The following is a 13,054-nucleotide window of genomic DNA, read 5'->3' as shown; positions in this document are numbered from 1 at the left end:
CACTGCACTCCAGCCTGGGCGACAGAGCAAGACTGCATCTCAAAAACAAAACAACCAAAAAAAACCACCATCCATATCAAAGACATCATAATTATTTGCTGAAAATCACTAATAAAGTTCCAGAAGAAGCCAGAAAAAGGCATTATATAAGGTAAGAACAAGAATTACAGCAGTTTTCTTATTAGAAACCATACATGCCAGAAGACAACAAAGTAAAATTTTTTTTTTTTTTTTTTTTTTTTGGTGTGATGGAGTTTTTGTTCTTTCACCCAGGCTGGAGTGAAGTGGCACAAATTCGGCCTACTGCAACCTCCACCCTCCGGGTTCAAGCGATTCTCTTGCCTCAGCCTCCTGAGTAGCTGGGATTACAGGTGCCAGCCACCACGCCTGGCTAATTTTTGTATTTTTAGTAATGATGGGTTTTTGCCATGTTGGCCAGGCTGGTCTTGAACTCCTGACCTCAGGTGATCCACCTGCCTCGGCCTCCCAAAGTGCTTGGATTACAGGCATGAGCCACCACGCCCAGCCAAGACCCTGTTTCAAAACAAAAACGAAAACAAAACCCAAAAAACAAAAATGAATCTATATTGGGGAATAAAGAACACCAGAAATGTAAAAATGAAGGTAAATATAAAAGACCTTTTTTTGCTAGGCATGGTGGCTCACGCCTATAATCTCAGTACCTTGGGAAGCTGAGGGGGGCAGATCACCTGAGCTCAGGAGTTCAAGACCAGCCTGGCCAACATGGCAAAACCCCGTCTCTACTAAAAATACAAAAATTAGCCAGGCATGCTGACATGCACCTGTAATCTCAGCTGCTAGGGAGGCTGAGGCAGAAGAATCATTTGAACCCGGGAGGCAGAGGTTGCAGTGAGCTGAGATTACGCCACTGCACTCCAGCCTAGGTGACAGAGCAAGACTCCATCTCAAAAAAAAAAAAAAAGACATTTTTAAATTTTTAATCTCTTTAAAAGATAATTGACTGTTTAAGGCAAAAATATATACACTGTAGGTTTTTAAACATATGTAGAAGTAAAATGTATGACAAAAATAGCACAAAAGATGGGAGAAAGAAATGGAAATATACTCTTGTGTGATTCTTACACTACATGTTAAGGGTATGATTCATTTAAAGGTAGGCTGTAAGAAGTTAAAGACGCATATTGTAAAACCTACAGCAACCACTAAATAAATTAAAATAAAAACAAAAGTGTATACTAATAAGCTAACAGTGACGAAAAAAGGAAATCATAAAAACAACACACCCAATGGCCAGGCGTGGTGCCTCACACCTATAATTTCAGCACTTTGAGAGGCCAAGACAGGCAGATCACCTGAGGTCATGAGTTCGAGACTAGCCTGGCCAACATGGTGAAAAACCGTCTCTACTAAAAATACAAAAATTAGCCACATGTGACGGTGCGGGCCTGTAATTCTAGCTACTCAGAAGGCTGAGGCAGGAGAATCGCTTGAACCCAGGAGGCGGAGGTTGCAGTGAGCCAAGATTGTGCCATTGCTCTCCAGCCTGGGCGGCAAGAGCAAAACTCTGTCTCAAAAACAACAACAAAAAAATCTTTTCTTCAGCCTCTTGGGAACTTTCACTCACTGATCCCTCTCCTTAGCTCTGTCCCTCCATGACTTTATACTTCCTTCCTATTCAGCCTAGTATCTAGTGTATATCATTTCAACCAATCCTGCCAAGATCCTAAACTCCCTTGCACAATCATTCTGCCCAACTTAACCTGGCCAAGTAACAACTCTGGACAAATCCAAGTACTTGGCTCTCTGAGCCTACAGCAGGCCTGAATCATATCGATTCAGTATTACCAAACTAATCAGCCCTCAACACTGCTGAACAACTTTATCATTCTCCTCAGTTAGCAAATCTTTCCTATTTTCTGCAATTATGAGAGCCTTCCCCTCAAACCTCTCCCATTCTAGTAGCCCTTGCCCTCTGAACTTAGACATGTTATAGTCTATTTAAAAAAAAAAAAGACTTACTTCCTTTAGCCCCAAGTCCCTATCTATAGATCAACCCCCTCTTTCTTCTCATCCTTCTTGCATTTCTTATTGAAATTGAACCCAGACTGGGGGCTGTGCCATTTTTCCCATTTGTTACTACTGTTCTCTTATACCAATGTCTTTTTTGACTGCTAAACTTCATTCTGTAAAGGCAAAATAGAAATTTTTTTCCAAAAGGAAAAGTCTATATGCCTTCTGTACAAACTTGTGAAATTAGACTAAATGGGGAATCATCATGAGTCCTTAAATAAAGGGCAATAGATAAAATTTCCAAAACATTAATTTTTGTAACAACTTTTTTTTTTTTTTTTTTTGAGACAGAGTTTCGCTCTTGTTGCCCAGGCTCGAGTGCAATGGCACAATCTTGGCTCACTGCAACCTCTGCCTCCTGGGTTCAAGGGATTCTCCTGCCTCAGCCTCCTGAGTAGCTGGGATTTCAGGCACCCACCACCACGCCCGGCTAATTGTTTTATATTTTTAGTACAGACAGGGTTTCACTACGTTGGCCAAGCTGGTGTCAAACTCCTGACCTCAGGTGATCCACCCACCTCGGCCTCCCAAAGTGCTAGGATTACAGGAGTGAGCCACCACGTCTGGCCCTATTTATATGCAAAATATATAGGCATTTTTGCCAGAATAGGCAAATATAGACATACAAAAAGTAGACTAGTAGTTGCTTAGGGACAGGGAGTGTTGGGGTCTGGGAAGCAATAGATAAAAAGCTGTGGTGGGCCGGGCACAGTGGCTCACATCTGTAATCTAAGCACTTTGAGAGCTCGAGGTAAAAGAATCACTTGAGGCCAGGAGTTTGAGACCAGCCTAGTTAACATAGCTACATCCTATCTCTACTTAAAAAAAAAAAAAAAAAAAAAAATTTATTTATAATAAAAATAAAAAGTTGCGGTGATGGTGACACACAACTCTGTGAATATACTAAAATCACTTAATTGTATACTTTAAATGAGTGAATTATATGATGCTGTGTGCTTACATCTTAAAAAGCTGTTATAAAATAAAAACAAAATAAGTGCCTCTTTGAGTGTCTCTGTGTATGATATGATCCAATCCTCAAGATTGTTAAATGAAAAGGAAGTGGTAGGACATTCCATGCATGGAGTATGCAACAATTTGTATAAAAGAATAAAAACAAGGCTGGCCATGGTGACTCACAGCTGTAATTCCAACACTTTGGGAGGCTGAAGTGGAAGGATCACTTGAGCTCAGGAGTTTGAGCCTGGCCAACATGGCAAAACCCTATCTCTACAAAATATCAAAAATTTGGCTGGCATGGTGGTGTGTGCCTATCATCCCAGCTACTTGGGAGGCTGAGGTGGGGGGGGATGGTTTAAGCCCAGGAGGTGGAGATTGCAGTGAACTAAGATCCTGCCACAGTGTACTCCAGGCCTAGATGACTCAAAAAAAAAAATAAAGAATAAAAACAATGTAGCATGTTACCACTGGTGTAAACAGACCACAGACCACACATACATATGTTTGTACATACATAAATACAAACTACTAATTGCTCTCTTTCCGTTTTTTTACCTTGTCATCTAGCACTTTTTCCAAATTCTCACCTTAACTGCAAAAATAAAACAGAGATTGAAATTACTAAAGGCAACTTACAAGCAAAGCGGAGTGGACGACTGGAGGGTTGGGATGGTCCATAAATAAAATAAGGCCAGGCAGACATCCCTGATCCTGGACGATGGCTCTTCTGTTTAACGGATCTGCTGCTAGATCCCGTAACTGGTTAACTACCGATAGAGCATCAGGCTCTTCACTCATGGTGGAAGTGGAAGAATTCATCTTCTATGCCAGGCACATGAATAAAATCTTAAATTCTGTAGAAAAGGTTTGCAGAATTAGTTCTAGGCTGCTGAGGTATATTATAGCACTTGTGAAATAACCAGGATTACAACACCTTTAGAAAGAATCAGGTAACTAAAACTAAATCACATAAAAACTTAGAAATCGGCAACTCTACAGTTTGAGAAAAGTAAAATGAACGTAAGACGACCGAAAAAATTTGTGTGCACAATGTTTAAAGAACATATGTTATCCTCAATATTCCAATAAATTATGTTTTAGCATACATATTTTAACAATAAAATCACAATAAAGATCTTTACAGTTCAAGCTAGTAAGCTTTGCTATACTTCTAAAACTGTTAATATTGCCAGTGCTTTTTATCCTCTAGACTATTTCTAGCCCTAAAACAAGTGCCTGAGGGAAAAGTGGCTAGTTTACAGCTTTCTTATTCATCAATGAACAAAAACCTAGCATACTCTCTCTACAAAGAATAAAATGCCCTTGGAAAAAGGAGGCAGAAGTCTGTATATCAAGAAGACAGGAAAGGTATTTAGCCTGTGGCTCAGGCCAGTAGAGTGTGAAAGATCATAGTGAATCTACACTGAATCTAAATACATCTGTCCATCTGATTATGCCATATTCTACTGCCTAACAGAAAAGCAAAAATAGGAAGAACGAAGTAGAATTTGACATAATTCATTTGCCAGATGAGGAGACAGTCATAGAGAGGTTCAATAATTTGCCCCACATCACAAAATCTAGTTAGCATAGAACCGGCCTAAAATATTATCTACTATTTCCTAAACTCATCAGCAGTCTTTCCACTTTGCATACTTTGTTTTCCTTGTTTGTTTTGTTTGTTTTCTCCAAGACAGAGTCGCATTCTGTCACCCAGGCTGGAGTGCAGTGGCGCAACCTCAGCTCACTACAACCTCCGCCTCCCAGTTCAAGCAATTCTCCTGCCTCAGCCTCTTAGCCACGCCCGGCTAATTTTTTTTTTTTTTTTTTTGTATTTTTAGTAGAGACTAGGTTTCACCATGTTGGTCAGGCTGGTCTCAAACTCCTGACCTTAAATGATCTGCCCACCTTGGCCTTCCAAAATGCTGGGATTACAGGCATGAGCCACCGTGTCCAGCCTCATACTTTCGTTTTAAAATCAGTATTTTGGCCTGGCATGGTGGCTCATGCCTGTAATCCCAGCACTTTGGGAGGCCGAGGCAGGCAGATCTGAGGTCAGGAGTTCAAGATCAGCCTGGCCAACATGATGAAACCCCGTCTCTACTAAAAATACAAAATTAGCCGGGCGTGGTGGCACGCACCTGTAATCCTAGCTACTCGGGAGGCTGAGGCAGGAGAATTTATTAAAGCCAGGAGGCGGAGATTGCAGTGAGCTGAGATTGTGCCACTGCATGAGCAAAACTCTGTCTCAAAACAAGCAAACAAAAAAAATCAGCATATCGGCCGGGTGCAGTGGCTCACGCCTGTAATCCCAGCACTTTGGGAGGCCAAGGCGGGTGGATCACCTGAGGTCAGGAGTTCAAGACCAGCCTGGTCAACATGGTGAAACCCCGTCTCTACTAAAAATACAAAAATTAGCTGGGCTTGGTGGTGGGTGCCTGTAATCTCAGCTACTCAGGAGGCTGAGGCAGGGAGAATTGACTGAACCTGGGAAGCGGAGGTTGCAGTGAGCCGAGATTGCGCCATTGCACTACAGCCTGGATGACAGGGCGAGACTCCATCTCAAAAAAAAAAAAAAAAAAAAAGAAAGAAAATGTGATATACATACACAATGACACAATGGAATACTATTCACCCTTAAAAAAGAAGGAAATTCTGTCACTTGTGACAACATGGACAGAACTGGAGAACATTGTGCTAAATGAAGTAAACTAGGCACAGAAAGAGAAATGCTGCATGTTGTTGCTTAACTGTTGAATCTAAAACAATAGAACTCAGCAGCAGAGAACAGAATGGTGGTAAAAGGCTGGCGGATAGGCAAAATGAGGAGATGAGGATCAAAGGATACAAAGTCGTAGTAGGAATAAGTGAGGGTTTTTTTGACATCTATTGCACAAGATGGTGAATATAGTTAATAACAGTGTATTCCAGATGGGCGCGGTGGCTCACACCTATAATCCCAGCACTTTGGGAGGCCAAGGCAGGCGGATCATGAGGTCAGGAGTTCAAGACCAGCCTGACCATCGTGGTGAAACCCCGTCTCTACTAAAAGTACAAAAATTAGCTGGGCGTGCTGGCGGGCGCCTGTAATCCCAGCTACTCGGGAGGCTGAGGCAGGAGAATCGCTTGAACTTGGGAGATGGAGGTTACAGTGAGCCGAGATTGTACCCCTGCACTCCAGCCTGGGCAACAGAGCAACACTCCGTCTCAAAAAAAAAAAAAAATCAAAACAAAACAGTATATTCTCGGTCTTAAAATGGCTATGAGTTGCCAGGGGTGGTGACTTATGCCTGTAATCCCAGCACTTTGGGAGGACAAGGCGGGTGGATCACCTGAAGTCAGGAGTTTGAGACCAGCCTGACCAATATGGTGAAACGTCATCTCTACTAAAAATACAAAAATTAGCCAGGCATGGTGGCGCAAACCTGGAATCCCAGCTACTTGGGAGGCTGAGGCCAGAGAATTGCTTGAACTCGGGAGGTGGAGGTTGCAGTGAGCCAAGATCGTGCCACTGCACTCCAGCCTGGGTGACAGAGCTAGACTCTGTCTCAAAAGCAAAACAGAAAAAAATCGCTGAGTAAATTTCAAGTGGTCTCACCACAAAAAATAAGTATAAGGTGATAGATATGTTAACTAGCTTGATTTAATTGCTCCACTTTATATTCATGAATCATAACATCATTTTGTACCCCATAAATATATACAACTATAAATTACCAATTTACAATAAAATGTTTTAAAATAAATCAGGGAAAAAAAGAACCAAACACTCTGGGTGTTGGCCTTTTGCATACAACGCTGGCCTTGAAACTGAAGAGTTCCATTCTCATTCAAGGAGCCATTAGATAACTATTCAGTAGGAACTCTACTGAAAAAAAGTTACATAGCTTTCCTGTTCCTTTGGGATGAACAAAAATCAAAACAACTAAAACTTCCAATCTTCGGCCAGGAGCAGTGGCTCACGCCTGTAATCCCAACACTTTGGGAGGCCAAGGCAGGCGGATCGCTTGAGGTCAGGAGTTTGCGACCAGCCTGGCCAGCATGGTGAAACTCCGTCTCTACTAAAAATACAAAAATTAGCTGGGCATGGTGGTAGGTGCCTGTAATCTCAGCTACTTGGGAAGCTGAGGCAGGAGAATCGCTTGAACCCGGGAGGCGGAGGTTGCAGTGAGCCGAGATAGTGCCACTGCACTCCAGCCTGGGCAACAGTGCCAGACTCTGTCTAAAAAAAAAAAAAACACAAACAAAAAACCTTCCAGTCTTCAAAGAGCACTGATAAGGATTGGGCTCAAATCAGCATCTGCACAGGATCCATCAAAGACCTTAGCTAATGCAGTTGGTGCTCTGTATCCACAGGTTTCAAATCCTGAGAATATTGTACAATATTTTCGATTCATGCTTGGTTGAATCAGACGATGTCATGGGTTTACTGTATAACAGAGGCAGAAACTGTGGTCACTGCATTTCCCATGGCATTTAAAGGAAGGCAAGAAAAGCTGACAGAAGCTGTGATTTGTCCCTCAAATTAGAAGGGTTTTATGTAAAACTTCAGGAGAGAACTCCTCACAGTTAAGACTCATTTTTCTTACCTTGATATTCTTGATGATATCAAGTTACTCTGACATCCATTTCTAACTACCACATTGCTTGAATTTTTGGGGGGGAACAGGGTCTCATTCTGTCACCCAGGCTGGAGTGGCGTGGTACGATTTCGGCTTATCACAACCTCTGCCTCTCAGGTTCAAGCAATTCTCCTGCCTCAACCTCCCAAGTAGCTGGGACTACAGGTGCCTGCCACCATGCCCGGCTAATTTTTGATTTTTAGTAGAGACGGGGTTTCGCCGTGTTGGCCAGGCTGGTCTTGAACTCCTGACCTCAGGTGATCCACCCTCCTCGGCCTCCCAAAGTGCTGGGATTACAGGCATGAGCCACCACGCCTGGCCATTGCTTGAATTCTGTTTAATGGTCAATATTTCTGTGGATTGCAGCGTTCACAAAGCAGATTTTATGAGATAGCAATAGAACAGTTAGGAAACTGAAAACAGATAAACCAAAGTTACAACTCTAACCCCAATCATGTATTAGATACATATTATGTTTCTGTGTTAATTTCATCAACTTCACACACTCAAGTTGTTTGATAAAAATCTCTGCCTTTGCTGGGTGCAGTAACTCGGGAGGCTGAGGCAGGAGACTGCTTGAGGCCAGAGTTCAAGTCTACAGTGTGCTATGATCTTGCCTGTGAACAGCCACTTTACTACAGCATGGACAACATAGCAAGACCCTGCCTCTTAAAAAAAAAAAAAGTCTATCTTCATAGGATGGAAAAAATGATTTTAAATGAATATTTCAGGATTCAGTCTATCCTACCCACTATATGCCCAATTTGGCAAAGTGCAAAATAATTTTTATTTTATTTTTAAGATACGGTCTCGCTCTGTTGCCCAGGCTGGATGGCAGTGGCAGAGCCACTAAAACTTTATGCTGCTGTATAAATGCATCTCTTTTAAACATGGCTATGAACATATGAATAAAATGCTAAGCTCTAAAACTCTGTAAGATGGCCAGGTACCATGGCTCAGGCCGGTAATACAAGCACTTTGGGAGGCCCAGGGGGGTGGATCTCTTGAGCCTAGAAGTTCAAGACCAGCCTGGGCAACATGGCAAAACCCCATCTCTACTAAAAATACAAAAGCTGAGGTGGGAGGATCACCTGAGCCTGGGAGCTCGACAGAGTGACAGCTCATCTCAAAATAATAATAATAAAATTTGGGAGGCAGAGGCGAGCGGATTACGAGGTCAGGTGATTGAGACCATCCTGGCTCACACAGTAAAACCCCGTCTCTACTAAAAATACAAAATATTAGCCAGGCGTGGTGGGGGGCACCTGTAGTCCCAGCTACTCGGGAGGCTGGGTCAGGAGAATGGCGTGAAACCGGGAGGCGGAACTTGCAGTGAGCTTAGATTGTGCCACTGCACTCCAGCCTGGGCAACAGAGCGAGATACCGTCTCAAAATAATAATAATAGTAATAATAAAATAAAACTCTACAAGACACCGGGCACAGTGGCTCACGCCTGTAATCCCAGCACTTCGGGAGGCCAAGGCCTCTGGTACTCCAGAGGTTGAGGCAGGAGAATCGCTTGAACCCGGGAGGCGGAGGTTGCAGTGAGCCGGGATCGCGCCACTGAACTCCAGCCTGAGCGACAGAGCGATACTCCGTCTCAAAAAATAAAAAATAAAAAATAAAGACCATAGCCTCACTAACAAATGATGAAAATGTGAAAAGACTTTTTATACCTTTACTTTCTCTTGTTTAGTTCAACTTGGAAAAACAAATCATTCTATGACAAAGAATACTTCTCATGCTTTAATGAGCACTCTGGTCACTTAAAGGTTCCTGTTAAAAAGCAAATGCTGATTCAGTAGGTGGGAGAGTCTGAGATTCCGCATTTCCAACAAGCTTCCAGGTGAGGCCTATGCTACTTGTCACACTCTGAGAAGCAAGCAGTTAGAAGATACATGTGAGACACCTGTAATTAGGCAGATGCCTGCAAGATTTTTACTTCTCGTACAGTCAAGATTCACCATTCAATTCAAAGATTTAATTCTCACATGCCAAGAGATGCAGAGGGAATACGTTTAACCTAAATCCTTATTCAGTTAGGTGGGCTTTGATAAAAATAACATAAGCGTTGATATTAAATCTGACTTTCCCCTTACTCGAAGAGTTAACTGTAACTTTGAGAAGTTAAGTTCTTAGAGCCTCAGTTATCTCACATAACAATCCTCAGCGGTTATCAGATTAAAGTAAGAACGCGAAATGGTAAAATCAAACACCAGCAATTACCAAACCAGAATACTACTTGCTCATGTGGGGACATCTGTCCTGCCAGGTGTTGGAGGTACCTTCTGCACTGCCCTGACACTTCAGTGCACTAAGTATCACGAAAGGAGTTGCTAACTGCAAGAATACCTACCCCCGCCCTCCCAAAACACAGTCTTAAATATAAAAATGGGAACACTGGTCTCTCTTGAATTAAGCCTAACACAACTATGTCTTTCCGCTCTTAGGAGACACGCAGGTGCACAAAACTAACAGAAAGTTACCAAAGAATAACCTGGAGAGATGAAAAGATGAGATGACACCCATTAATAATACTGGGGTTAGTAAAAGTCAGATGTGAGGGGGGACAAAGAAGAAATGAGCAAAGCTAACAGATTCACGGGACACGTGGGGGTAGAGCGTGCTAAAGCGCCTCACTGGGACCCACTACTGGATCTGACAAGAGGCAGGCGAGGCGCCCCTCCCAGGTGGATTCGCTGCCTCGGTGCAGGGGCCGCTTCCCGCGGCCTTCCCGGCTCCACTGCTTTGTCTGCCGCCCGTGGACCCCACATACCGCTCCAGAGCTTTAGGAGTCCAGAGCCTGCCACACCATCAGGGCCACACCTACGGATGAGGTAGAGACCCAGGCGGCGCGGAGCGAGCCCTTCGGTTCGCAGCCCCGAACGCGGCGATCGCAAACAACCGGACTAACTCAGGGAGCCAAAGAGCGAAGGCGCTGGCGGGCAAAGGCTCTGCAGACTCTTCCCAGGTGACCTGACGCCTCTGTCGCTTATGCCCTCCTATTGGCTGATAATGAGTCCAACGTGAAGATAAAGTATCCAATCAGTGAAGGTCTTTTTAGAGTGAAGCGCTCATAGGTGGTTTAGGGAAATACACTAAGAGTCAAGGGACTGATCCAATGAGGACCCAGGAACACTATATTGGCCCTAACTACTCGCCGTCCACCAAGCCCTAACCGAAGAAATTTGATTCCGGCTGGGAAACTGTCACGCTTTCGCAACCTCAATACCCAGCTTTGCGGGGTCGGCAGGACTTCTCCGGTCCTGCATTCGGTAATTCAAATTGAGTATTTCTTCTTTAGCAACTCTTGCAATTCTAATAAAGGCAATACCTAATATTTTATTCGCTTCTGTGAGTCTTAATTCATAAATTTTTTTTGTTTTGTGTTTTACTGTGGACGTTAGCACTACATTAGGCGTTCCTTGGATTTTCGTTAATTTCTTCTTGGTGTCCACTGTCTCCCTAGCAGCTTGAAAGACGCAAAGTACAGTTTTCGTTTAAGTAGCAATTTATTTTGGGGAAGAATTTTTTTTTCTTGTAAGGAATTATCAGAATCTTCTCAAATTCATATTTTAAAATATCTTCTATGTAGTTTATCAAAGTAAGGATTTATATACTTGTTTTATGGATGGCAATCACTTGAAGTTTTTGTTTAGGCATAGATTTTATTTTTTTTTTTAATTTCTTTAAATACAAACCTACTCTTAACCCGCAGGCAGATCTTTGAGAATAATGTATCCATTGCAGTCAATAACCCCAATAAACAGATTCTGGATTCTCTCTATAACAGTTTGATTCGGCCACGTAGCTCATGTATTAAAGTCAGAAGGAATATGAGAGGCCTCTAATAGGAAAAGAGTGTGGATAAAATAAATATCCCAGATTGTATTCAATGCTAATATCTCCTATACTTCTTGAATTTAAAAACCAAGCAGCTACTTCTTGAATTTATTTACGTTCCCTTGTTCTCGGTTATCCTCTTGCTTCCAATGAACTCAAACTAGGAGCAAAATAAGCTAAGTAGAAAACAAATAGGCCGGGTGCGGTGGCTCACGCGTGTAATCCCAGCACTTTGGGAGGCCGAGGCGGGCGGATCACTTGAGGTCAGGATTTCGACACCAGCTTGGCCAACATGGTGAAACTCTGTCTCTACTAAAAACAAACAAACAAACAAAACTAACCAGGCGTCGTTGCGGGCGCCTGTAATCCCAGCTACTCGGGAGGCTGAGGCAGGAGAATCGATTGAACCTGGGAGGCTGAGGTTGCAGTTAGCCGAGATCGCGCCACTGCACTCCAGCCTGGGCAACAGAGTGAGACGGTCTAAAAAAAAAAAAAAAAAAAAGTCCAAAGGGCACAGCCAGGTTAAACATAACCCATTTGGTTGAGTTACTTTCTTCAGTATAGTTATTAAAAACAACTAAAAAAAAACCCCAGGAAATTAAACTTGCTATTTTTGTTAACGTTAATATATTAGGAAGGCAGGTACGAGGGCTCACGCCTGTAATCCCAGCACTTTGGGAGGCCGAGGTGGGTGGATCACCTGAGTTCAGGAGTTCGAGACTAGCCTGGCCAACATGGTGAAACCCCGTCTCTACTTTTTTTTTTTTTTTTTTTTTTTTTTTGAGACAGAGTTTCTATCTTCCTGCCCAGGCTGGAGTACAATGGCGCAATCTCGGCTCACCACAACCTCCGCCTCCCGAATTACAGGCATGCGCCACCACGCCCGGCTAATTTTTGTATTTTTAGTAGAGACGGAGTTTCTCCATGTTGGTCAGGCTGGCCTCGATCTCCCGACCTCAGGTGATCCGCCCGCCTCGGCCTCCCAAAGTGCTGGGGTTACAGGCGTAAGCCACCGCGCCCGGTCAGCCGTCTCTACTAAAAATACAAAAAATTAGCCTGGCGTGGTGGCGGGCGCCTGTAGTCCCAGCTACTCCGGAGGCTGAGGCAGGGGAATTGCTTGAACCCATGAGGCGGAGGTTCTAAGCCGAGGTCGTGCCACTGCACTCCAGTCTGGGAGACAGAGCGAGTCTCCGTCTCAAAATAAATAAATAAATAAATACTAAATATAATCATGCTTCTGTCATTATTGAGAAAAGTAATTCTTCCTGCACACTGCCATTACAGAATAGATGACTGCTATTAAGAAGCAGGGGATGTGTTCACAAAAAAATAATTACCAGTTTCCTAAGCACCTATGGATTATAAGCTTTAGGGAGGTATTTAAAGATTTTAATAATTTGTATTCCCATATTAAAATGTCTAAACTTGGCCTGGCGTGGTGGCTCAAGCCTGTAATCCCAACACTTTGGGAGACCGAGGCGGGCGGATCACAAGGTCAGGAGATGGAGACCATCCTGGCTAACACGGTGAAACCCCGTCTCTACTAAAAATACAAAAAAAAATTAGCCGGTCGTGG

At 43.2% G+C, this 13,054-nt stretch overlaps 1 protein-coding gene across 2 annotated transcripts in view; it reads right to left on the bottom strand.

The window, feature by feature from the left end:
• ARMC1 (armadillo repeat containing 1) overlaps positions 1-11,062 on the bottom strand; it is a 32,265-nt gene extending 21,203 nt beyond the window's left edge. The window contains exons 1-2 of one of the 2 annotated variants that reach the window (XM_004047101.5): positions 10,412-11,062; positions 3,649-3,866 (exon numbers count right to left, since the gene is read on the bottom strand). In XM_004047101.5, coding sequence (XP_004047149.1) covers positions 3,649-3,831 — 183 coding nt within the window. In that variant the 5' untranslated portion in view covers positions 3,832-3,866; positions 10,412-11,062. Of the gene's footprint in view, positions 1-3,648; positions 3,867-10,411 lie in introns of those variants that run through there. The other variant, XM_019032832.4, reaches the window with a different exon arrangement.
• Positions 11,063-13,054: the final 1,992 nt, after the last annotated feature.

The sequence above is a fragment of the Gorilla gorilla genome, chromosome 7 (genome assembly GCF_029281585.2).
Source record: "Gorilla gorilla gorilla isolate KB3781 chromosome 7, NHGRI_mGorGor1-v2.1_pri, whole genome shotgun sequence".
NCBI classification, from domain to species: Eukaryota; Metazoa; Chordata; class Mammalia; order Primates; family Hominidae; genus Gorilla; species Gorilla gorilla.
The sequence above is the reverse complement of the archived record's forward strand: the minus strand, read 5'-3'. Positions and strand labels throughout refer to the sequence as shown.